Raw genomic sequence first — 24,856 nt, 5'->3', positions numbered from 1 at the left:
GAAGGGGTCCATGGGGCTGGGAGGTCTCTGGGGTTCTGGGGTTTTTGGACTTTCCCAGCCGCACATGCAGGTGCAGCAGCTCCCCAAAGGTGTTTGTACCTGGCGGGGCACCCCAGGAAATGCGGGGTCTCTGGGGGGTCCCCGAGAAGGGTGGGGGTGACTCTGGGGTCCCTGAGAAGGGGTGGTCACTGGGGGAGCACGTAGTGGGTGCGGGGGGGGCATCCCAGGGGCTCGGGGGTTCAGCAGGTCCCGGCACTGCCCCGGCTGTGCAGGTGTAGCAGCTCCCCGGAGCTGTGGGGGTTCTCCAGGACGAGCGGGGTCAACATGGGTTGCCCCCAACCACTGTGGGTCACTGGGGGGCACTGAGGTTGTGCCAGCACTGTGGGGGTCACTGGGGGTACATGTGCCATACGGGGCACTGGGAGGACCCCAGGTGGGAGTCACTCGAGGAGGACTGGGGGAACCCCAGGACACAGAGGGTCCCCCATGGGACACTGTGAGGTGCCCAGAAGGTGGGGGCTCACCCTGGGGGCACCCAGTGCTTGGGGGGCCCCCGAACAAAGTGGCTGCCCCGGGGGACCCTGTGGGACCCCCAGGCCACGTTGGGGGTCTCACCCAGGATGGCGACGACGACGTCCCCACGCAGGATCTCGATGGAGCCGCGGGAGATGAAGTAGAGTGCGGTGAGCACGTCCCCAGCGTGCACCAGCGTGTCCCCGGGGGGCGCGTGGGTGGTCTTGAACTTCATGGCCAGCGCCCGCAGGCAGCCCTTGGTGGCCCCCCGGAACGGGGCACAGTTCTGCAGCAGGCTCCGGTTCAGGTGCAGGCAGATGTCGGCCTGCAGGCACTCGGGGAACCCCTTTAGCACCTGGGGGGGCACAGGGGTCAGGGGCACGGCAGGTTTTGAGAGGAGGTCACCACGTTCGTGTGGATGCTGTTGGTGCAGGACCAGGACTGCTGGAAGCTCTGCCCGAGCAATGGGGGGCTGAAGGTCACGGGGGATTTTAGGGGTCCCTGGGAAGTTTTGGGGGTCTGTGGGGGCATCCTGGGGGAGTTCACTGCATTCATGTCAATGCCACTGCTGTAGGGCCAGGCGTGCCGGAGGAGCTCAAAGAGTGAGGGGCCAGGGGACTGCAGGGGGTGCTGGGGGGCCCTGCTGGGTTTGGGGCATCCCGGGGGTCTCACTGCCTTCATGTCGATGCCATGACTGCAGGACCAGGACTGCTGGAAGCACTCCCTGAGGAGTGGTGGGCTGAGGGCCACGGGGGATTTTAGGGATCCCATGAAGGTTTTGGGGGCCTATGGGTTTTGAGTGGTCTCACTGCATTCATGTCAATGCCATTATTGCAGGACCAGGTGTGCTGGAAATACCTGGGGAGAGGCCAGGACACCATCAGCGGGTTTAGGGGTCCCTCTGGGGGTCCTGAGGGGTCCCGGGGGTCTCACTATATTCACGTTGAAGCTGTTAGTGTAGGACCAGGAGTGCTGGAAATACTCCTTGAGTGGGGGGTTGGGAGGCCATGGGAGTTTGGGGGGATGCAGTGGGTTACAGGGGTCCATGGTGGGATTTGGGGGTCCTGGGGAGCCATGGGGGCTTGGAGGGGATGCAGTGGGTTACAGGAGTCCAGGGCAGGTTTTGGGGGACCTTGAGGGCCATGGAGGTTTGGGGGGGACGTGGCAGGTTCCAGGGGTCCGTGGTGGGTTTGTGGGGTCCCAGAGGGCTGTAAGGATTTGGGGGGATGCAGTGGGTTCCAGGGGTCCATGACAGGTTTTGGGGTGCTGGGGGTCTCACCGCGTTCATGTCGATGCCGTTGGTGTAGGACCAGGCGTGCTGGAAATACTCCTCGAGGCGCTGGCGCAGCGGGTTGGGGATCTGGTGGAAGCGGATGAACTCGCGGACCCGCAGCATCTGCGTGTGGTAGCGGGCAGTGCCCGAGTACAGCCGCTGGATGATGGCCGACACGTTCCCGAAGATGCTGGCGTACATCAGCGCTGGGGAGAGGCAGGTCAGAGGGGGCTGCGCACCCACGTCCCCCCTCACCCTCCACTGTCACCCCTGGGGTCCCTGTGTCCCCAGGTGAGAAGGTCTCCCCTGAGCTTCCTCCCAGCTCCCTCAGCCACTCCTGCTGCTCCAGCCCCTTCCCAGCTCCGTTCCCTTCCCTGCACACGCTCCAGCCCCTCAGTGTCCTTCTTGCAGCAAGGGGCCCAGAACTGCCCCCAGGATTCCAGGTGGTGCCCAGCACAGGAGATGGTCACTGCCCTGGTCACACTACGGTGACACAAGCCAGGTGCCCACTCTTGCCCATCTGGGCTCATGTCCAGCCTCTGTCATCAGCACCTCCAGGGCCTTTTTCACCTTTCCAGCCACTCTGCCCCACACCCGGAGTGTTCCATGGGACTGGTGTGACCCCAGAGCAGAACCTGGCACTTGGCCTGCCTGATCCTCATGCAGGTGTCCTCAGCCCACGGATCCCACTGTCTGGATCCCTCTGTGGAGCCTCCTGCTCCCAGCAGAACCACATCCTACCCAGGTGTGTCACCCGTGGATGGGCCGAGGTGCTCTTGGCATCAGTGAAGGTGTCACACACACACAGGTGTGCACACATGTACAGGTATGCACACACAAACAGATGTGCACACACACACACAGAGGTGTGCTACACACACACACACACACACACACAGGTGTGCACACATGTACAGGTATGCACACACACACAGATGTGCACACACACACACAGAGGTGTGCTACACACACACACACACACACACACAGGTGTGCACACACACAAGTGTGCTCTCTCACACACACAGGTGTGTACATCCTCACAGAGGTGTGCTCTGACACCCACACAGGGGGGCTCTCACACCCCCTGGTCACTCACATCCAATCAACATGACACAGATGGAGAAGATCTTCTCGGAGTTGGTGTTGGGGGACACGTTGCCGAAGCCGACGCTGGTGAGGCTGCTGAAGGTGAAGTAGAGCGCGGTGACGTACTTGTCCTTGATGGAGGGCCCTCGGCGGGGGTCGCTGCTGTTGAGGGGCTTGCCGATCTGCTGGCCCAGGGCGTGCAGCCAGCCCGTGCTCTGCCCCTCCACGTTGCCGATGGCGTACCAGATGCAGGCGAGCCAGTGGGCGATGAGGGCGAAGGTGCACATGAGCAGGAACAGCACGGCCGCCCCGTACTCCGAGTACCGGTCCAGCTTCCGCGCCACCCGCACCAGCCGCAGCAGCCGCGCCGTCTTCAGCAGCCCGATCAGCGTCGTTGTCTGCGGGGTGGCAGAGGGGTGAGTGGGGGGAGAGAGACCCCATGGGCACCCAGAAGGGTGAGGGGGTCCCTGACCCAAGCCAGGCACCTCCAGCCCCCCATCCCCTCTCCACACATCAGCAGCCCGATCAGAGCCGTCATCTCAGGGGGGGTGGGTGGAAAGGGGGTCAGTGGGGGAGAGATACTACATGGGCACCCAGAAGAGTGGGCCATCCCATCCACACCAGCAGCCCAATCAGTGTCGTCATCCGGGGGCTCAGCAGTGGAGAGACACTCTACAGAACCACAGAAAGATTGGGGGTCTCTGCCCCCAGCCAGGCACCTCCATTCTAGGAGTCTCTCTCCAACAGAGAGAGCCTCAGGTGCCCCCCAGGGCCAGGACAAAGGTGGTTTGGGGAGGGAGGAAAGGGGACAGTGCTGGCAAAGAACCCCCACAGATCCCTGGAAGGGCAAAGGGTGCCCTGGGTCCCAAAGCTCCCACATAGCCCCAGGTGCCCCCAGTGTCCCACCCCAGAGCAAAGGTGGTTTGCAGAGGAGGACAGGGTGGTCACCAGGGGTAGTGGGGTGTCCTGGGCTGGGGGCACAGGTGGGACCCCCAAACACCAGCCCCTGGGAGGATCTGGCACCCATCCCCAGCCTGGGGGCACAGGTGGGACCCCCAAACACAACCCCCCAGCACCAAACCAGCACCACCCCATCAGGACAGGGCCCAGCCAGTGCCACCACGTCCCCACATTCGTCACCTCCTCGGAGCCGGAGCCGAAGATGAGCAGGTCGAAGGGGATGGCGGCCACCATGTCAATGAGGAACCAGCCCTTGAAGTAGTGGATGGCGATCTTGGCGGGGTGACTGACCACCTCCTCGTTGGAGTTGACGTAGGTGGTGCGGAAGTTGATGAGGATGTCGATGATGAACATGATGTCCACGATGAGGTCGACCACGTTGAGGGGGCTGCAGGAGTAGCCGCAGTGGTGCCTCTGGGCCTCCTCCGAGTCGCTGAGCAGGAAGGCGGCCGAGTAGGGCGTGAAGATGGCTGTGTAGATGACGAGCAGCAGGATCAGCCAGTCCCACACCGCCTTGAAGGGGCTGTAGTGCAGGATGGTCCAGCGGTGGATGCGCGGCGCCTGCAGCTTGTACTCGGGGAGCACGTCGGCACCCAGCGACAGCACCTGGGGGGCATGTGGGGGTCAGTGCTACACCCCAACACCCCACGGGGCTCAGGTCCACGGCCCAGGTAGAGGTGGCGCTTGGAGATGCGGGTCAGGGGTGGCCTTGGATGCTGGGTCAGCACTGGGCACGATGGTCTTAAAATGAACAGTTTTGTAACTCTCTGGGGTGCAGAGGGACCCCAGTACACACCCCGGTGTGAGCCACAAGGAGTGCACAGGGATGACATGGGTGATGTGGGGTGAAGGGGAACGGCTGCAGAGCACAGCTGGGATCAAGTCCCCCCCAACACCGAGTCACTGCACAAACTCCTCCTGCCCCACAGACCCCACCAGGGCACTTCCCACCCCAAATACCCACAGACACAACACTGCCCTGTGCCCCTCACCCTGTGCTCCCCACCTGTGCCCCCCAACTTGGCCACCCCCACCATGTCCATCTAGGGGGGTGTACAGATCCCCCCACCATTTCCATCAGGAGGGCATGAATACCCCCAGCCACCCCCACCATCTCCACTGAGGGGCACAGATATCCCTGTGCCTCCCATTCCCTGTGCAGGACACCTGGTACAGCCTCTGGGTGTGACCCCAAGGGTCCCTGGGCATTCTCGGGGTCCCTGGGGCAGTACCTCCCCTCCCTGCCATTACAGAGACTGTTACCACGTGCAGCCCCAAAGCTCAGGTGAGAGGTGACAGGGGGTGACCCCCAGCCCCCCAGCCCCGTGCCCCACAGGGGTCACAGTCCCCCTGCTCCCCACTGGGGTCCCCTTGCCCCACTTCTGCCCCCCCCATCCTGCCCATGCCCACCACAGGCCCACCCACTGTGGCGCTGCAGGGAAGGGGACAGACAGACACCCAATTGGTCCCCAACCCCAGGGACACTTCTGGGGAGCTGGGGGTCTCCTGGGGGTGGCTGGGGGGATCCCCAGTCATGCAGGGCCAGAGCTTTATGTAACCCCCAAACCTCCCCAGATCAGCACCGAGGATGCAGCTGGAGCCTCGCGCGGCCACCACCAGGTCACGGGTGGGCACGGTGCTCCCCCATGCAGCACCACCCCCCCCACCCCCAATGCCAGCCCCCCCGGGGGGTGCGGTACCAGTACCTTCTCCTCCTGTCCGTGCCCGGTGCCATCGCGGCGCAGCCCCAGGCAGGTGCCACAGAGGGAAACCCCGGGCATGGAGCTGGGGCCGGGGGGGGGCCCAGACCGAGGGGGTGCAGGGGGGGTGCCCGGGAACTCCTGGAGCAGCTGCAGGAGAGCGGGCAGCATCCTCGGGGCGAGGGGGGCGGCGGGGGTCAGCTCCCGCCGGCCTGTGGCCACCAGGGACCCCCGTGCCCCGGCCCTGTGCCCATCACAGTGCCTGGGGACCCCCAGCAGCAGCGGGGACCCTCAGGGGCAGGGGGGGCCCTCAGTGGCAGTGGGGCCCCCCGGCCTGGCAGGGCCCCCCATTACGGCAGGGCCCCCCATTATGGCAGGGCCCCCCGGTGTGGTGTGCGCTGGCCACGCTCCGCCGGAGCCGACAGGAATTATTGGGGCGGAAATTTTTCCCAGGCTGCTCCGCTGCCGCCGCCACGGCTGCAGCCAGGGCTGCCCTCTCCGGTCCCCCCGTCAGCCCTCCCCGGTCCCCCGGCACATGGTGACACGCGGTGACACGCCGGAGGGGTCAGCGTGATTGGTGACACGGCGGTGACACGGCGGTGACACCAGGGAGGCCGTGGGTGCCCACGGGCAATGTGGCACGAGGTGGGACACGTCACAACCCCCCCAGCACTCCACAGGCACCCCAATGGCACCGAGAGGGACAAGGCCAGCCCCGTGACAGTGAGCAGGGTGTGACGGGGCACACACACGCCACAAACACAGCAGGAACACGTCAGGAACGTGCCAGGAACATCTCACACCTGCACCAGCGTGCGGGGCACGCAGCCAGTCCCTGGCAGGGAGTACAGTGTCACGGGGCACACGCACACCAGGAACATGCCAGGAACATGCCAGGAACATGCCACACCTGTGCCTGGCATGGAGGGCATACAACTGGCCCTGTGGTGGGCAGCAGGTGCCATGGGGCACGAACATGCTGGGAACACACCAGAAACATGCCAGGAAAATGTCCCAGCTGTGTGGTGCCCATGGGCCAGGACACGGCTCCTGTCCTGCCAGCTCAGCCCAAACGCGTCCCCTGCTGCCACCACCCTTCCCTGGGGGTACACAGGGACCCTGTCACTTCCGTCCCCAGGAGCCACCGGCCTCGGTGGCCTCATGGGCCAGTGGGTACAGCCGTGTCACTGCGGGAACAGCCGCATGACAACGGGACATGTGGTGACAGCAGTGGGGCAAAGGGTGATGGTACCGGGACACGCAGGGACACACAGTGACACGGGTGACAGGGACACGCGGTGATGGCACCAGGACACACAGTGACACGGGTGACAGGGATACGCGGTGATGGCACCAGGACACACAGTGACACGGGTGACAGGGACACGCGGTGATGGCACCAGGACACACAGTGACAGCACTGGGACACACAATGACGGTGCCGGGACATGCAGTGACACGTGATGACAGCACTGGGACACACGGTGACAGCTCAGGGACACGCAGCAGCTGCTGCGTCACCCACCGCCACCCCCACGCGGGGGATTCCCGCTGCCACCACATCCCCACGCGCCGTGTGACGGAGGGACGAGGCCACACGTGGCCTGTGTGCAGGGTGGTCCCATTTCCCACATCCCTTCCTGAGGAGCTGTGCACCAACACCTCCTACGTGTCCCAGATATATCCCCCCGGGGGGTGGCAGGTTCCACGGGGTCACGTGAGGTCACGAGGACCATGGGGAGAGGGGGGGTAACAGGTACTGTTACAGCGTCCCAGATGGCAAGGGGGGGCTGGGGGAGTCCCTGGGAGGGTCCTGCAGAAGGAACCCCAATCCCAGAGCGCCAGGTGGCCCCTTTGGCTGCGATGTGAGTGGGGACAGGGAGGGATGGGGGGGACAGCAGGGGAGGGGGTGTCGCTGGGGGCCTTGGGGGAACACCCCAACTCCAGAGCTCCTCACGGCCACTCTGACTGTGGTGTGAGTGGGGGCTGGGAGGAGACAGCAGGGAAGGGGAGGGGGTGCAGGGAGATACCCCAAACCCGGAGCCACCGGGCCCCTTTGGCTGTGGCTATGCCGGGTGGCTGCGGTGTGAGCAGGGGTGGGGGGCCCGGGGGGAAAACGGGGGGGAGGAACAGGGGAGGGAGGCCGGGGGGCGCGGCTCCAGCCACCAGCCGCTCCTGCCGCTAAATTTATCGCAGCTGCCACGGCAAAGTGGGACAAATCCCAGCCCGCGGTGAAGGGGAGGGCGAGGGGCGGGGGCAACAGTGGTGGGCCCAGGACCTGCAGAAGCTCTCGAGGCGGGGGGGGCCGGTCCTGCCGTGCACCGGGGGAGACCCCGGACCGCCTGAGATACCATCACTGGGCACCACCGGCCCCTTCCCTGAACCGTGTGGCCCCCACGGGTGAGGTGGGGAGGTGGCACCCACATCCCACCTGGACATCCCCCGGGACCCCCATATGGGGACTGTTCGGCCCTGCAGGCAGCTGGGAAGGGATGGATGTGGGGGGAGAGGGACCAGGACCCACACCCAGTCACAGCTCCCCAAAACACATCCCCAACCCCAGCACCTGGAGAACCCCCTCAGTGCAGGCCCATGCCACCCCCGAGGGGAGCACAGATTGGGGGGGGATGACATAGTCCTGATAACCCCTCCCTGAGCCAACCCCCCCACACATACAGCTGGGGACCCCCAGCGTGCCCCATGACCCCCAGTCGTGGGGCCCCCAGCCCACCAAGCAGTGGGGACAGCCCCCAGCTCCTCCATGTCCCCCAGGCATGGGGACAGCCCCCCCCTGCCCCCCCGTGCCATACAGGGCTCGGGGGTGCCGTGATGAGGGGCTGAGGACCCCTCGACACAAGTGGGCCCCCCACCCTCAGTGTGTGTGTCAGGACATCCCGACCCCTCCCCCACGGCGGTCCCCCTGCTCCAACACCCGTCACTCACAGTGACACAGATGGCGGCGGTGCCGGTGACACGTTCGGCGACACGCGGTGACACGCGGTGACACGTCCCGCCCCGGTGACGCGTCCCCGACACCTGCGGTGGCACCGACACCCCCCGCCCCCCCGGGACACCCGGCGCCGCACCTGCCGCGACCCAGACACCTGCGCCCACGGGGCACCCCAAATACCCCACGCGGGGATGGGGGGGCACCGGCACCCCCTGGGGCACCAGCACCCCCTGGCATCCTGACTTACCCCCCCGGGCACTGACACATCCCTATCACCCACTGGGGTGCTCCCAGGGGCACCAACAACCCCCTGGCACCCCCCAGCACCCCAACACCCCTGGCACCTCCACGGCAGAACTGTCTGGCCCCAATGCAGTGGCTCCCCCGGCCCCCAGCGGGGACCCCCTGGACCCCCAACACCCGCTCTGGCAGGTGATGTCAAACCAGACCCCCAACACCTGCACCGGTACCTGACACCTGCCCTACGGACCCCCAACATTCACACCTACACCCACACTGGCAGGTGCCCCACCTGCCCAGGTACTCCACACCAGCACCAGGGGGTCCCCAACAGCCACAGCCCCCCAACTCCTGCACCAGCAGGTACCAAAGGACCCCCAACACTCACATGGGCACCCAACGCTCGCCCTGGCAGGTGCCCCACACCTGCTCACGTACCCCACATCTGCCCAGGTACCCTACAGCAGCACCAACACAGGCCCTTGCACCCACCCAGCCACCCCAGCAGGTTCCCAGACACGCTGGACCCCACACACCTGAACACCAACACCCACCTGCATCACCGACCTTGGGGGGGGCCAGGGGAGACCCCTGGGGACACCCATGGCCAGACAGACACCGACCCCCATGACACCCCCATGACCTCGCAGGTGTCACCCAACACGGTCACCACTGGGATGGCACTGACCACCGGCCAGGTGACACCTGGCTGCAGCGACACCTGGCCCTGGTGAGTACACCCTGCTGCAGGGGACACCCCAACAGTGCCGACACCCTGACTCAGGGGACACCCAAATACCGGGGATACCCCAATGCAGGGGACCCCTCAGTAGTGCAGACACCCTAATGCTGTGGGGACCCCCTGACATGGGGACCCTCCCACCCCGCTGACCCCGCTGTCCCCCCAGGGGTGGCACTGGGGGTACTCACATCGCTGAGCTGCGGCGTCACGGTGCCCTCGGGACCCCCCGACATGGGCACGGGGGACACGCGGCCACCCCGAGCGGGCGGCGACAGTGGCACCACTGCTGGTGGCACCCGTGGCAGGGCGGGGGACGAGCCCTGCGACGGGGTGACGTCCCCAGGGGAGGGGGTGACGTCTCAGAGGGCGGTGTGCCCGCCCCAGCACCGACCTCCACCCAGTGACGCTGGTGCTGACCCACACCTGTCCCACGGCCACGGGCCACTGGTGAGGGGACGGCCGTGGGACCACCTGGGACACAGCGAGGACCACCTGGGACATGGCAGAGACCACCTGGGACATGGCAGAGACCACCTAGGGACGCAATGAGGATCACCTGGGATGTGGTGTGGACCACCTGGGATACGTAAGGACCACTTGGGGACACAGCGGGGACAACAGCCTTGCGCCATCACCCCTCCCCATGCCACAGCCATGGCCACCATGGCACAGCTGGACACAGCACCGGGCCCAGCCATGGCACCAGGTGGTCACTGGGGGCTCGGAGTGGGTGAAGCCCCCCAACCCTGATCATGGGGTGCCTGTGGAGGGTGATCTCCCCCAACTCCAGGGGGGGAACAGGAGAGCCCCAGACCCTGCCAGACCCCCAGAGACACCCACCACAACCCCTGGTGTCCTCCCAACTCGGTGTCCCCACCTTACTGCGGGGACATCCCTGGGACCCCCCACCCACTCACATCAAGACAAGCCATGGGACCCCCTCCGTCAAGCAGGGGATGCTCTCTGGAGCCCCCGGGCCCCCCAGATGCCCTTGCAGCCTCCCAGAGCCTCCTGCTGCAACTCCCAGTGCCACCCCCTGCTCAGTGTCCCCCCTCCCAGCGCAGCAACATCCCCAAGACCTGGCACCCACGCATGGCAGGACGAGTCGCATGCAGGTCCCTGTTCCCGATGGGGGGGAGACTCCGAAAATCCTGGGACCCTCAAACTCCCCAAAACACCCCTGCCACAACCCCTGGTGTCCCCTCTCTTCGTGTCCCACATCCCAGCGTGGGGACACCCCAGAGACAGTCCTGGGACCCCGCGCAAGACAAATCGCAGAAACTCATTTCCCTCTCAAGGGAGACCCCCCCCCCAGGAACCCCCGGCACCCCCCAGAGCCGCCTGCCGCGACACCCGGTGCCTCCCCTGCTCCGTCCCTGCAATCCTGGCGTGGGGACACCCACCCCTGGGACCCCGTGCCCACGCGCGACGCGATAAACCACGGGTCCCCTTCTCCCGGGCTCTCCCCGGCCCCCCCGTACCTCCTGTGCCACCAGGCTGGACACCCGGACGGCCCTGCGGACCCGGTCCCGCCGCTCCCCGTCGGAGCGGTCGCCGCTGTCGCGCCGCGCCGGGGCCATGGCCGCGCTCCGGGGGTCCCCGCGCTTCCCCCGCCGCCCCCGGCCCCGCGCGCGGCAGATGGAGCGGGGCGGGACCCCCCGAGCCCTCCCCGGCGCCCGCCCCCGCCGGGCTCCCCCCGATCTCCCCCCTCGGCTCCAGCCGCCGCCACTCCCCGGGGGAGGGACCGGGAGCGCCCGGGAACGGCCCCGCGGGGAAACTGAGGCACGACGGGGGTCAGACCCGGGCGAGGCGGGGCACGGGGGTACCACGGAACTGCTGTGCCCCCTGCCTGCCCCACGGTCACCCTCTGCCGGCTCCATTGCCAGCCCCTGCCCCACTGCCAGATGCCACCTGCAGCCCCCCGCCCCCCAAGGGATCCCCCGACGCGTGACCCGCACAGCCCCGTCAGCGGTGGCGTGGGGACAGTGACGATGGGGACAGGGACAGTGACGGCGGTGCTGAGCTGGCCGTGGCAGCCTCGGTTGATTCATGGCTCCTGGTGTCCCCATGTCCCCACGTCGCCGGTGTCCCTGGCCGCTGCCCAGCCCTGGCAGTGCCTCACGGCTGCACCCGCTCGGCCCCCTCTGGCACCCCCAGCCTGGTTGATGGGGGATGTGGGGGGCAGCGCCTGCACACACGCAGTGGGTGCCAAAGGGACCGGGGAGTCCCCGGTGTCCCCAGCCCACCACCGACAGCCGGTGACGTTCCAGTGACACCCCTCGCCTGGTGGCACCACGAGGTCTCCGCACACCCTGAGTAGGTCTGGGGTCTCCCACCCCATCCTGTCCCTCCCGGTGTCCCTGCCGGAACGCGCCGGGGGTCCCCAGGGGTTCCTGAGCCGTGGGGATGCCACGGCCACCCCGGCCACGCCAGGCCCTGTCACTGTCACTCAGGGCGTGGTGACCTTGCCGGGCGCTTGGCTCCAGCCCCGGGGGTGAGTCACGGTGCCGCTGTCGGGACATGCCGTTCCCCAGTGCCAGCGGACCGGGGGTCGCCGTGCCCGACCCGGGGACACCCCCATGCCCCCAGTCCCGTGTCTGCGTCCTCGGCTCTGCCCACCTCGGGGAGGACCCCCATCCCGTTCCGGGCAGATGCCGGGCGCTCCCCCCAGCACAGCTGAGGCACCCCGAGACCCCCTTCCCAGTGCTGGGGGCAGAGCCTGCCCCGGCGACCGTGACTGTGTCCCCTCGTGTCCCCTCGTAGCGACAGTGGGGGCAGGAGGGACCGGGGCGTCATGGGCGGCGCAATTAATCACGACCGAGGCAAGGAAAAGGCTCTGTGAGGAACAGGGGGTGCCGGGGGGTGCAGAGTGGAGGGGGTCCTCTGCCCCAGAGGGTCTGCCCCCCCCGCCACTGAGGGTCCCGCGGCTGCTCCAGCACTGGCGCGAGGAGCACCTGGAGCCCCGGCAGCAGGGCCGGGAGCTCCCGGTGGGAACGGGGGTCCCCTACGGGCTCCCTCACGTGTGCGGGCAGGTGCGGGGCCGGGGGGGTTCGGGGGGGCTCCGGGGGTGTGGGCAGATGTGCTGGGGAAGTTTTGTCCTCCGCCAGCTGCCGGAGACCCCCAGGACAGCCCTAGCGTGGGGGTTACAGGGACAGGCAGCGGGTCCCTCCCCCCGTGCACAGCCCCCCCAGGGGTCCCCAGAGCCCCCCGCCCCCCACCCCAGCTCATTAGGGGGGGCAATCAGGGTGTAATTAAGCGGCGCCTCCTGCTCCCGCGGCAGATGGCGGTTACACAACGGGCCACGGATTAGCGGCTGCCGCCAGCGCCCGGCACTGGCAGGCACGACACCGGGGTGAGGGGTGCCCCCATCGGGGGGTGTTCACCCCCTGTGCCCCACTGGGAGACCCCAGGGACAGAATGTGCCTTGGGTGGTCTGTCCTGGCCACATTCCACCACGGCACCCACGGCACCAGAACACTGCGGCCACAACCTGCCTGGCCCATCTCCCCGAGCCACTTGGTGCTACAGTGGGGGTACAGTGGCCTCCAATCCTGCCACACTGGCCCCTCTGGCCCCACCAATGCTGAGGCACTCCAGGGACCCGCTGGTGCCCTTGGCACCAGTACCGCCTCCCACTGCCTCCCAGTGCACTCCGGCACCTCCCGATGAGCTCCAGCTCCTGCTGAAGCATCCCCTGGGCTCCGGCTGTGCCCCCAGCACTACTCAGCCACCTTGGCATTGCCTGGCCACGTCCTGCAACACCCAGCCACCTCAGTCACCACCTGGCCCCTTCTGGCACCACCTGGCCACTTCTGGCACTGTTCATCCCCTCTGGCACTGCCCAGACACCTTGGCACTGCTTGGCCACGCTGTCACTGCTTGGCCACCTCCAACATCATTTAGACACCTTGTCACTGCCCGGCCATCTCTGCACCAGCTGGTCACCTCTGTCACTGCCTGGTCACCTCAGCATCACCTGACCAGCCACCTCTGGCATCACCTGGACACCTCTGTCATGCCCTGGCCACCACAGCACCGCCTGGTCACCTCCAGCATCACCTCGTCACCTTCGCACCGCCCAACTTCTGGGTTCCCCCCGTCCCTCTGGGGTCTTACCTGCGTGACCTTCTCGGTGACGTTGTGGGTGCGGTCGCGCAGTTTGGTGGGGGCGATGATGGGGCGGGGGGCCGGGGGCGGGGCCAGGAGCCCCCCCGGCTGCAGGTCCACGAAGTTGAGGGTGATCTGCGGGATGCGGCCGATGGCCCGGAACCGCGCCAGGTCCGAGTCCGACGTGGAGTTGAGCAGAGCGCTGCGCACGGCGGCCACCGCGCCTGCAGGGGACACCGTCACCAGGGGGACACGGACCCCCGGGGGGGCCCACAGTGGGCTGGGAACCGGGGGGACATGGGCCCTGGATCCCGGGGTGGGTCTCATGGCTCCCCAAGGCTCCTGGGGCAGGGGTCCCACGGCTCCCCACTGATACCAGGGTTGGGTTCCCACAGCAGGGAAAGTGAGTGGGGAGCCCCAGGGCAAGGCAGTCCCCCCAGTCGTGTGCCACAGGCCATCCCCTGGGACCTGTGGAGCTGCTCTCAGTTAACCTTAATATCATTATAATTATTGTCCCTTCTCGTAATGCGCTTAAAGAGCTCCAGGGCCAACAAGGTGATTCCCGTGGTGATTCCCACGGTGATTCCTGAGGCTCAGTGTGGCCCAGGGGATGGGGGGGGGGCCTGCAGGATGGGCTGGGAGGGTTCCAGCGGTGACAGGGGGGCCGCAGGAGGCAGGATGGAAGTCCCAGGGGCGATGGAGGGTTCCAGCCCTTCGCCAGCCCTTGGGCACTGCCACGGAGTCTGTGGGAAATGGGGGTGGGGGGTCACCAGGGTCTCTGGCTGTGGCTGTCCCAATGTCCCCAACCCCAACGAGTGTCCCCTGTGCCAGCTGGGCCGTACCAGTGCTGGAGCCGCGGTGCAGGCCGGTGCTGGCGCTGGTGTGGCGGTTGTGGCAGCGTTTGTCCCCGTCACCCTTCATGGCCTCGATGTCGTCGACGGACGACGCCCGGCGCAGGCTGCGGAGGCTCTCCCGGGAGCGACGCTCCTGGGACTGGCTCCGGGCCAGGCTGTGGTTGATGAAGGCCAGCGCCAGGCGCTCGGCCCGAGGGGACGACTGTGTCACTGGCGGTTCGGAGTCCCCCATCAGCGCCGCCTCGTCCTCGGGACGGTCCCCAGCCCCGGGCTCCAGCGAGGATGAGGCGTCCTCAGGGCCCGAGTCGCTGCCAGGCAGGGTTGGGTCCATGACCAGCGGGTCCACGACCCCCGGGTCCACCACCACCACGTCCGGCGGCTCCGGCGGCTCCGGCGGCAGCGACTGGCGGCTGCCCGTGAGCGCCAGCAGCTTCAGCCGCAGGGACCGGCTGCGCCCTGGGAGGAAAGGACGGGTGGGGGTCAGGTTTGGGGTGGGGATCTGGGTTTGGCCTCAACCCCAACCAGTGCTGTTCACCAGCACCAAGGCACCCTCTGCCCTCGCCATGTGCCCCACAGCATCACGTCCCCCTGGGACATGGGGTCAGCAGGGTGACACAGGCCCCTTCCCCAGCAGGTGATCGAGGGGTTGGTGTCCCTGTCCCCCTGTACCTGCAGGGCCCCAGGGGGCCGGGGTGACCCAGTGGTTGGTGCTGGGGGCTGGGGCCTCCCCCGGCTCAGGCTCCCTCACGGCCTCAAAGTTGAGGATGAACATGATGACGGCGCCATCCTCGTTCTTCACTGGCACCACATCCACCAGGCATGGGAAGGAGCTGCCTGTGGGGAGGGAGGGGGTCAGTGACACGGGGGGACAGCACCCCTGTAGGGGGTACCCCTGCCCGCCCCCTCCCCTTTCCCCCCCACATACTGGGGTACACTCCTCCACCCCTCCTGTACATCCACTCCTGTTCCCCCACTCTGCTGTGCAACCCCTGTCCCTGCTGGGCACCTACTCCTGGCCCCCAAATCATCTAAGCATCCCCTCCTGCCCCTGCTTCCTGGGAGGCACCCCATCATGGGGGGCACTCTGTCCTGGGGGACACCCCATCCTGCCCTCCAATCCTGACTCAGCCGGGTGCAGCCACCCCTACAGCTGCACCACAGGGGGAGACTGAGGCACAGGAGGGCAGAGGAGGGTGGGGGTGGTTCCCTTCCCCCTCCCTCCCAAAACGCTTCAGGCAGGGCCATGGGGGGGCGGCGGGGCCCAGGGGGCTCGGGGGGGCTCTGGGGGTGCGGGGCCGGGTTAAGCCGCTCAGGAGTTGTTAACAGCTGTGGCGTTAATCTGGTGCCACAGCTGGAGGGGGGGCCGGGGTGGTCAGGGCAGCCCGGGGTAATCTCTGTGTGATGGGGGGGGGGATCCTGCCTCCTCCAGCACCCCTCACCCTAAGGGGACCCCAGGGGGACACACGTGGGTGATAACAGCGAGACATGTGGGTGACGCCAAGGCACTGGATCACCACCCCCACCACCCCCCCGGCGTTGTCCTCCCTCTGTGTCCCCCCTGCTGGCGCCGGGCCCAGCAGCACGGCAGGGCGGGTGCCAGCTGGCACTGTCCCCGTGCCTGTGCCCGTGGCGGGGGGATTCCCTGCTGCACGAGAGGCTGCGGGCCAGGGGCCAGCACAGGGTGGCACGGGGTGGCCCGGGCCACCATGGGGTCCCGGCCGAGCTACGCCGTGGGGGAATTAGTGGCACCAACACGTGGCCACTGCTGCTGTTGGCTTCATCCGCCCCCGCGGGAATCCTGAGGCCCCGAGCCCAGGGAATCCAGCCCCCCCAGCCCACTGCCCTCAGGGGTGTGGCCCAGGACGGGGGTGTTGGGGGGATCAATATGGGACCCCTATGGTGAGGGTGACGGTAGGACCAAAGAGGGGACCCTGGGGTAGGGGCAACAGGAGAACCCCCATGGCAGGGACACACAGTGCACTGCAATGGGATCCCCGTCTCTGCACCCCAACCCCCTGCACCTCACACTGTGCCCTGCACCCCAGCTGCACCCCTCACCTCCAGAGCTGCACCCCAAATCCACCCTGCACCCCCTGCATCCCTTCTCATGACAGCCAGTGAGCACCACTAGGACCCCCAAAGTGGGACGACCCCCCTGCATGCTGAAGCCCTGTAGCCCCTCAGCCTGCACCCCCGTCCCTGCACCCTACCCTGCAACCCTGCACCCCCGCACACTTAGCCTGGACTGCAACCTGCACCCCTAAATGTGCAGCAAGGACAGGGGCACCCTGCTGGCACAGCGGGGACAGCCACACCCAGAGATGCCACCTGGTGCCACGGTGACACAGCCCTGATTCAGCTCCCGCCCCGCACTGACACCGGGGCCACGCACGGGGGGACCCCAAAGGCCACAGCAGTCCCCAGGGACAGGGTCCGGGGAGCCCGAGGCCCCACAGGTGTCACCACGGGGACACGGGTCCCCCACGGGCGCCGTGACCTCCCAGCGTCCCCGGCGCCATAAACAACACGTCGGGAAGATGAATGGCTGCGGCAACGGCAGCGACGCGGCGGCTCCACGGCCCCGCCAGGGCTCTGCTACGGCACCAGGATGCAGCGGGGGCTCGGGAGAGGGGGATGTGGGGGGGGGGGCAATCAGCATAACTCCAAGGGACTCATGGGTGCCAGCGGCACCAGGAGCACCGGGAATGCCACGGCCCAGCCACAAGGCCGGAGCCACTGGCAACAGGATCCCTGCCTCCCGTGCCAGAGGAGGGGCAGCAATGGGACCCCATGAGACCCCCCAGGCTAGCCCCACAGTGGCAGGTGGCACCAGCACTGTGTCACAGAGGGGACACCCATGGTGGCACCACCACAGCCCCCAGGGCCAGTCCCCAGGCACAGGGCCTGTCTGTGGGTGCAGGACACCCCAGATCCAGGGGTCACACACTGCCAGGGGGTCCCACCCCCTGCTCCACAGGGCAGCCGGTCCCCACGGAGGGCAGTCATGGTGGAGGGTCACAGAGCACCCCCCAGGACCCCCATCACGTGTCCCCGTGGGCCCAATAGCAGCACCCAAGGCCTGGCAGGGGGTGGGATCCCCACACCACTTGGGAGGCACAGTTGGGCGTGTTGGGGTCCCGTGGGAGCCCCAAGAAGGCCCCAGGCAGGAGCATGAGCCCATCCCCATGCCTGGCACAGCTGGTGGCACCACCAGGTGATTAGTGCCACCCTAACGAGGGCTCAGCCCAGTACAGGGTGCGGGGGGGCATCGACGTGCTCCCCACAGCCCCTGGCACCACGCAGTCCAAAGGGCACCAGGGCATGCCAGGCAGTGCCACGGTGGCAAGGTGGGGGTCCCAGGGCCAGGAGCAGTGCCCCCCTCCCCAGCTCAGCCCCATCAGGGCCCCCAGAGCCACGGTGGTTCCCATGGTGCCGCGGCCACGCCGACAGCTGGCACCAGCTTTGTTTACTCCAGCACCGGAACTAGGGCCATGTGCCCAGAGCTGGGACACATGGTGTTGGCACAGGGCCATGGTGAGGTGCAGTGCCAGCACTGCCAATGTGGGGTGTCAGCCCTGGTCTGGGCTCTGGGGGTCACAGCATCCCCTGGCACAGGGACCCTGCGATGTCACTCTGTCCAATGACCCCACACACACCCCAGAGGGACAGTGGAAATGTGACACTCGACACTGGCTCAGCTCCGCCACTCCTGTGCCCTTGTCCCTCCTCCAGGTGACACGGTGCCCCCACACAACCTGTCACCCCTCTGTGCGGGGATGCACTGCACACTGCTCCCATCCCGAATACCCCAGCCCCACAGCACATGACCTCCTGGGACCCCAATCGGTGGCCCTGGCACCATCACCCAGCTGGCACTGGGGAGAGCTCCAGAGCCCTGGGGTGCCAGTGCCCCTCGAGAGCTGCCCCCAGTGCCAGGCTCCTAGCCTGCTGGGAGCCATCACAGTACCGGGGAGCACTGTGGACCTCTGCAGGTGTTGCAGCCCCTCAGGAGCTACCAGTGTCCCTCAGGAGCCACAAGGGCCAGGTTCCCACCTGTGCCGGTGCCTCGTGCCACCCATGGCACTGGCAGGTGCTGGATGGGCACGGCACAGGTCTGCCCCGTGCCTGCTGTCCCTCTGTGCGCAGCACAGCCCCCCGAGGGAAGTCCATACTCTCCTTGTGGTAGAGGTGGATGAGCACCTTGTACTCCCACCCCTGCTGCCCCCTGTCCTTGCCTGTCTCCTGCCCCCCCTGGGGGTCTGTACCGTCCCTGTGGTAGAAGCAGATCCCACACACGGTGTCCCCAGCCCAGCTCCCCTGTCCCCAGCCGTTCCCCGTGCCCGGGGGCCGTACCATCCTTGCGGTAGAAGCAGATCTCCACCTTGCGCTCCTCGGCCCCCAGCAGGGCCTGTGCGATCTGAGCGGCCGCGCGGCGCTGGGTGCGGGGCCCGTGCAGGAAGTCGCAGGTGCTGGGCTGCTGCATCACCTCGGCCCGCGAGTACCCGCAGAGCCGGCAGAACCCCTCGTTGCAGTAGATCACAGCGCAGTTCTCCACCCGCGCGTTCCCGATGATGAACTTGCGGCCTGGGGGGAGAGGGGACACGGGGGTCAGCACAGAGCAGCCCCAGCCTGGCAGCCCATGGGGATGGGCCTCCCCATCCATCCGTCTGTCCATCCATCCATCCGTGGCTCTGGGCTCCCCAGGACGAAACACCCTGTGAGTTGCCCACCCCCCCCTGCCCACAGGGACTCCCTAAGCTGATGGCACCACCACCATGAGGATCCCAGAACTGTGGGGACCCCATAACCACAGGGGCACAGGGACCCTCACCCTCACATGGACCTGGGACCCCACAACTGTAGTGACACAGGGACTCAAAACATTGCAGGGACCCCTCAAGGACCCCACTACCACGAGGACCCAGGAACACCCACCACTGCAGGGACATCGTCATCATGGGGACCCCACAATGGCAGGCACTTCAGCAGGGCAGGGACCCCACAACAGGGACCCCAGAACTGCAGACACCCCACCAATAGAAGGACCCCAGGACACCCAGCACTGCAGGGACCTCATCACCATAGGGACCCCCAAATCTGCAGAGACTCCTCAGGGACACAACTACCATGGGGACCCCCACCCTCAAGGCAGGGGCTCAGCCAGGCTAGACACCCAGCCTGTCCCCCAGCAGGGTAACACTCCCCAGCCCGACCCTTGGGGCAGCATCATCCCCATGTCACTGCCCTGTCCCCAGGGGGATGCTCCCTGATGGGTGCTGGAGACCCTCAGAACTCCCAGTGTCCCCACTCCCACATGTCCCCCTGGTCTCCCTGCACCTGCGGCTGTGGGGGCCATGGGCCAGGTGGGATCCCCAGTCCCACAGCAGCCTGAGCTGGGGGCAGGGTCTCCATCACCCCGCAGGGACTGGGGGAACCCATGAGCTGTGGGCTGCTGGGGACTGGGGGAGGTGGGCTCCCTTTAGTAAGCTTGTCCCCATCACCTCAAACTCGCCCGGGGCTGGGGGCTGCTGGGGGGTTCTGGGGGCCAGGGTGGGCAGTGTCCCCCCCTCCACAAGCTGGGCTTGTCCCAATCACTCCAAACCCACCTGAGGCTACCGTCTCCCTGGTCCTTCCCATTCCGGGTCCCCCCAGTGTCCCCTAATGCCCCCATCCCCGGTCCCCGCTGCCCCGTCCCTCCCACCCCCGGCTCCCCCGGCCCCGCCCCTCCCGCCTTTCCCCCCCGGCCCCGGTGCCCCCCCAGGCCCCCACTCACTCTGCCCCTCGAACTTGCGGATGATGGTGTCCAGGAAGGTGTTCTGGGGGGCGACGTGCCCCCGCCGCACCGGCATCGCGCCGGGCCCATGGGCAGCGCCGGCGGGGGCGGGGGGGCCGGGGGGGGCCGGGAGGGAGGGGGGGGCCCCGCGCCGCGGGGGGTCCCGCTGCCCTTGAGCCAAGGACGGCGGCGCTCCGGGGGGCCCGGGGGGCCCTCCCCGGCCCGGGGCCGCCGGGCGCGGACCCCGCCCGCCCACAGCGGGGCCGCGGGGCCGGGAGGGGACCCGGGGCCGGGGCCGGGGGGGGGCCGGAGGGGGCGGCGGGGCCGAGCCCCCCCCCGCTCTACCCGCCCGGTGCGCGCCGCGCCATCGGCCTTATTTAGTCACGGAGCGGCCGGGGGGGACCAGCCCCCGCCCCGCGCGCTCGGCGCCGCTCGGGGCGGCTCGGGGCGGCTCGGAACGGCTCGGCTCCGTTCGGAACGGCTCGGCTCGGCCGGTTCGGCCCGGTTCTGCCCGGTTTGGCTGGGCTGGGTTCGTCCAGGTTCGGCTCGGCTCGGCCCGGCCCGGTTCGGCTGAGCTCGCGCGGACTCGGCTGGCTTCGGCGCGGTTCGGCTGGGCTGGGTTCAGCTGGGCTCGGCTCGAGCCGGCGCCGTTCGGCTGGGCTGGGCGGGTTCGGCGGGGCTGTGCTGGGCTGTGCTGGGCTGTGCTGGGCTGGGCTGGGCTGGGCTGGGCTCAGTTCACCTCGGCTCGGCTGTGCTGGGCTCGGCTCGGTTCGGCCCGGCCCGGCCCGGCGGGCGCGGCGAGCGCTGCGTGTTGACAGCCGGGCCCGGGGGCGGGGCCAGCGCGGCCGCAGCCAATGGCCGGGGGGGGCCCGGGGACCCCCCGCCCCGCCCGGCCCGGGGGCGCGAGGGGGGCCCTCGGCCACGCCCACCGATCGGCCACGCCCACGGCCATGCCCATCGATCACCGCGCCCCCCCCCTCTTCCCGGGGACACCCCGGACCCCCCTTCTGCAGCGACACAAGGGGATACCAGGACCCCAGGACATGGGGACATGGCGACATGGGGGCACTGGGTCACCAGGACACGGGGACACCGGGACATGGGGACACCGAGACACACGGACTCCAGGATACAGGGACAGTGAGACGCTGGAACACCGGGAGACAGGGACATGGGGTCAGTGGGGCAGCAGCAGAGCCTTCTGACACAGCCCCAGCCGCGTCCTGTCAGGAGCCACCCAGGCCCAATCCTGCCATCCCGGCCTGGCCCAGTCCCATTCCGAGTGCCAGTCCCAGTCCTTATCCCAGTCCCAATCCTGATCTAATCCTAATCTCAATTCAATCCTAATTCTAGTTCCAGTCCAACCTAGCCCTGGTCCCACTCCCAGTCCTGTCCAGTCCAAACCCCAGTCCCAGTCCCCACCTAGTCTCTATCCAGTCCAGTTCTGTCCCAGTCCCAACCCTAGTCTAGTCCTGCCCATTTAGTCCAAAACCCAGTTCCATTTCCAGTCCAGTCCAAGGCCCAGTCTCAGTCCTGGTCCTAGTCCTCCTAGTCCACTCCCAGACCAGTTCAGTCCCTTCCCAGTCCTACTCAATTCCATTCCAGTCCAAGTCCAAATCCAGTCCAGTCCTAGTCCCAGGCTCAGTCAAAGATCAGTCCCAGTCCCATTGCTGTCACAGTCCAGCCTAATCCCAGTCCCAGTCATGGTGCTGGTCCCAGTGCTGTTCCCAGTCCCAGTCCAGTCTCACTGCAGTCCAGTCCAGTCCTAGCCCCATTCCAGTCCTAATCTCAGTCCTGGTCCAAGTCTAGTCCAGGCCCAAGTCCCTGTGCCAGTTCAGTCCAGTCTCAGACTCAATCATGATCCTGGTCTGGGTGCCGGTCCCAGTTCCAGTTCAGTCCCAGTCCCAATCCCAGTTCAAGTCCAGTCCAGTCTAGTCTCAGTCCTAATCCCGATCCTGTCCCAATCCCAGTTCCAGACCCAATCCCATTCCCATTGCAGTCCTAGTTCAAATCCCACTCCCAGTCCCATTTCAGTCTCACACAGTTAATTCCTGGTTCCAGTCTAGTCCTGGCACTGGTCCGGTCCCAGTCCCGTTCCATCCGAGTTCAATGCCAGTCCCAGTGCCCTCCTAGTCCCGCCGCCCCCGGGCTCTGTCCCAGGTGCTGAAGCTGTCCCAGCCCCGGCTCGGCTTCGCCGCTGGGCCGCGACCGCGGGGACCGACCGGACTCGAACGGACCGACCGGACTCGAATGGACCGACTGGACCCGAATGGACCGGCCGGACTGACTGGACCGATGGGACCGACCGGCCCCAACCGACTTTGAAGGGACCAGAACAGACCCACTGGACCCAAACGGACCCGAATGGATCTGAATGGACCGACCGGACCCAAACGGACACACCAGATCCGAATGGACCGAGTGGACTCACCAGACCCGAGAGGACTTGAATGGACCGACCGGACCAGTCGGAGCTCAGCCGAACCGGGCGGGGGGACTGTGGGGCACGGGGGGCTGTAGGGCAGGGGGACACTGTGCGCTGCAGGGAGGACTGTGGAGTACAGGGGAGGGCTGGGAAGGAGGGGGGGGTCTGTGGGGCAGGACAAGCTCTGACGCCCCCAGCTCCCCCCTATCCCACGGCCGAGTCCCCGCCCCTGCGGGCAGGACAGCCAATCGGACGGGCGCTCTGCCGTGACAGACAGGCCTGCCCCGCCCCCCAGGGGTGGGCAGGGAACACGCCGGGGCCGGGGGGGCAACCCGGGACCCTCCCCGGGCGGGATGATCGAACCCCACTCCCCGTTCGGGGCCGGGGCCGCCCCCTCTGTGCCCCCCCGGGACGTTCTTCCCGTGGTTGTGGCCCCCCTCGCCGTGCCGCGGCACCCGCCCCGCGCCCCCCGGTCTCCCCAGCCCCGCAGGAAGGAACCGCCTCTCCGGCACCGGGCGCGGTTTCCCATCGCTGCGGGAGCTGCGGGCTGAGCCCCCCGCGAACCTCCGGCGGGACCCCCCCGCCGGGACCCGGGTGATCCCGCACCCCTCCGCACCCGAACAGCCTTCCTGCCCCGGGGTCCCCGCACCCGCGACCCCCGGGACCCCCGCCCCACTGCGGAGTCACTGTACGACTCTCCCAGCCGACAACTGGGGTGACGCCCCCCCACCCCGCTCTGCTTCTCAGAGTGCCCCCCCCGGGAGGGTCAGGGGGTGCACCCCCCCTTCGTAGGGTGTCCCCCCTCCCAGGGGTGCCTATCCGGGGTTCCCCGGGAGCGACCGGCAAGTCAATGGCCGGAACTGGGTGGAAGCGGCGGGAAATGGGGGGGTCCCGCCGGACATCCGCCCCACGGATGGCCCGGGAGGGCCCCGGGCCCCCCCGGAGCACCCAACTGCCCGGCACAGAGCACTGGGGGGCACAGTTTCCTGTGGTTGGGATGGGGGTCCCTACCACCACCACGGCTCCGCAAGTGCTGTGTGTGTCCCCACGGGTGCCATGTCCCCTCCACTGCCATGTCGTCCTATGGGTTCCGTGTCCTCTCTCCGGGTGGCGTCACTGTGACCCCAAGGTGCTAGCCCCCCCCCCTCCCCCGCTCCCATGTGTGTCCCCAAGTGCCATCTATTTCCCCAGTGCCATGTCCCCGTGAGTTCCACGTGTGTGCCCCATGTCTGCCCCGGTGCCGTGTCCTCCCCAGCGCCGGGTCCCTCCTGGGTGCAATGTGTGACCCCCAAGCTGCCGTTTACCCTCCACAGGTGCCACGTGTCCGCCCCAGGGCCATGCCATGCCCCCAAGCGCCATGTATCCCACCTAGTGCCACGTCACCCCCAGTGCTGTGTCCCCCCAATGTCATGCGGGTCCCCCCCATGACCCCCCCAGTGCCATGTCCCCCACTCTGGGTGCCATCGCTGCTTCCCCATGGCCATTTACCGGGGTGCCGGGGGTCAGATTGGGTCCAAAACCCCCCGGTGGGGTCCCCAGCGTGTCCCACAGCGTGTGGCGATGGCAGGGGCAGTGGCGGTGGCTGTGGAGGTGACGAAGGTGGCAGTGGAGGTGACGGAGGTGGCGGTGACGGTGGCGGTGCCCATTGTGCTCGGGGCGGGGGCGTCGCGGCCCCGTCACCACTTCCCCGGGCCGGAGGAAGCGGGAAGCGGCCGCTCCCGGCTCAGAGGAGCCGCGATGGGGAACCTGCCGGGGGTCCTGCCCGGGGCCCCCCGCGCCTGCCCCGGCCTCGGCCTCTGCTCGCGCCCGCGTGGACCCGTGCCCGAGGACCCTCCTGTCACCGCTGCCAGCGCCGCCGTCACCGAGCCCCCCGGGTGGGTGTCCAGGTGGGACGGACGGGGTGGGATGGGATGAACGGACGGGGCCCCGGCACCCACCTTGCCGCGGTCCCAAACCTGGCCGGGGACCCACCTCCTGGATCCCGGGGGCATCCCCGCATGGCCGGAGCCCACCAGAGACGTGTCCCCGCCGTGGAGGTGTCCCCGAGGGGGTGGCACGCTTGGGTCACCAGGGCAGGACGCGGTGCCCACCGGCAGCACAGCCCTGCTCCCACTGCCCGTGGCATCGTGCCAGTGTCCCCTGTCCAACGGCGCGGCCCCGGCAGCCCGTGGAACCCACTGGGGTGCACTGGGACGGGTTGGATTTGGAGATGGGAACATATGGGGAGGGG

General features: G+C 67.8%; 2 protein-coding genes across 2 annotated transcripts in view; one reads left to right on the top strand and one right to left on the bottom strand.

Annotated features, from left to right (window-relative positions):
• The window catches only part of LOC114071763 (potassium voltage-gated channel subfamily H member 2-like), a 24,689-nt gene extending 4,352 nt beyond the window's left edge, over positions 1 to 20,337 (bottom strand). Inside the window, 10 exon segments of the mRNA XM_027909619.1 lie at positions 51 to 94; positions 608 to 868; positions 1,793 to 1,992; positions 2,886 to 3,273; positions 4,016 to 4,441; positions 13,584 to 13,798; positions 14,417 to 14,884; positions 15,098 to 15,262; positions 18,782 to 19,012; positions 20,202 to 20,337. Coding sequence (XP_027765420.1) covers positions 51 to 94; positions 608 to 868; positions 1,793 to 1,992; positions 2,886 to 3,273; positions 4,016 to 4,441; positions 13,584 to 13,798; positions 14,417 to 14,884; positions 15,098 to 15,262; positions 18,782 to 19,012; positions 20,202 to 20,277 — 2,474 coding nt within the window. The 5' untranslated portion in view covers positions 20,278 to 20,337.
• Positions 20,338 to 24,186: 3,849 nt separating this feature from the next.
• The window catches only part of LOC114071762 (nitric oxide synthase, endothelial-like), a gene marked incomplete at its 3' end in the record, with an annotated part of 7,566 nt that continues 6,896 nt past the window's right edge, over positions 24,187 to 24,856 (top strand). Inside the window, exon 1 of the mRNA XM_027909618.1 lies at positions 24,187 to 24,500. Coding sequence (XP_027765419.1) covers positions 24,187 to 24,500 — 314 coding nt within the window. The remainder of the gene's footprint in view (positions 24,501 to 24,856) is intronic.

The sequence above is a fragment of the Empidonax traillii genome, unplaced genomic scaffold (assembly GCF_003031625.1).
Source record: "Empidonax traillii isolate 1590-97213 ecotype Southwest subspecies unplaced genomic scaffold, ASM303162v1 scaffold2264:size36899, whole genome shotgun sequence".
NCBI lineage: Eukaryota > Metazoa > Chordata > Aves > Passeriformes > Tyrannidae > Empidonax > Empidonax traillii.
Note: the sequence above shows the minus strand (reverse complement) of the source record. Positions and strands in the feature narration are given on the sequence as shown.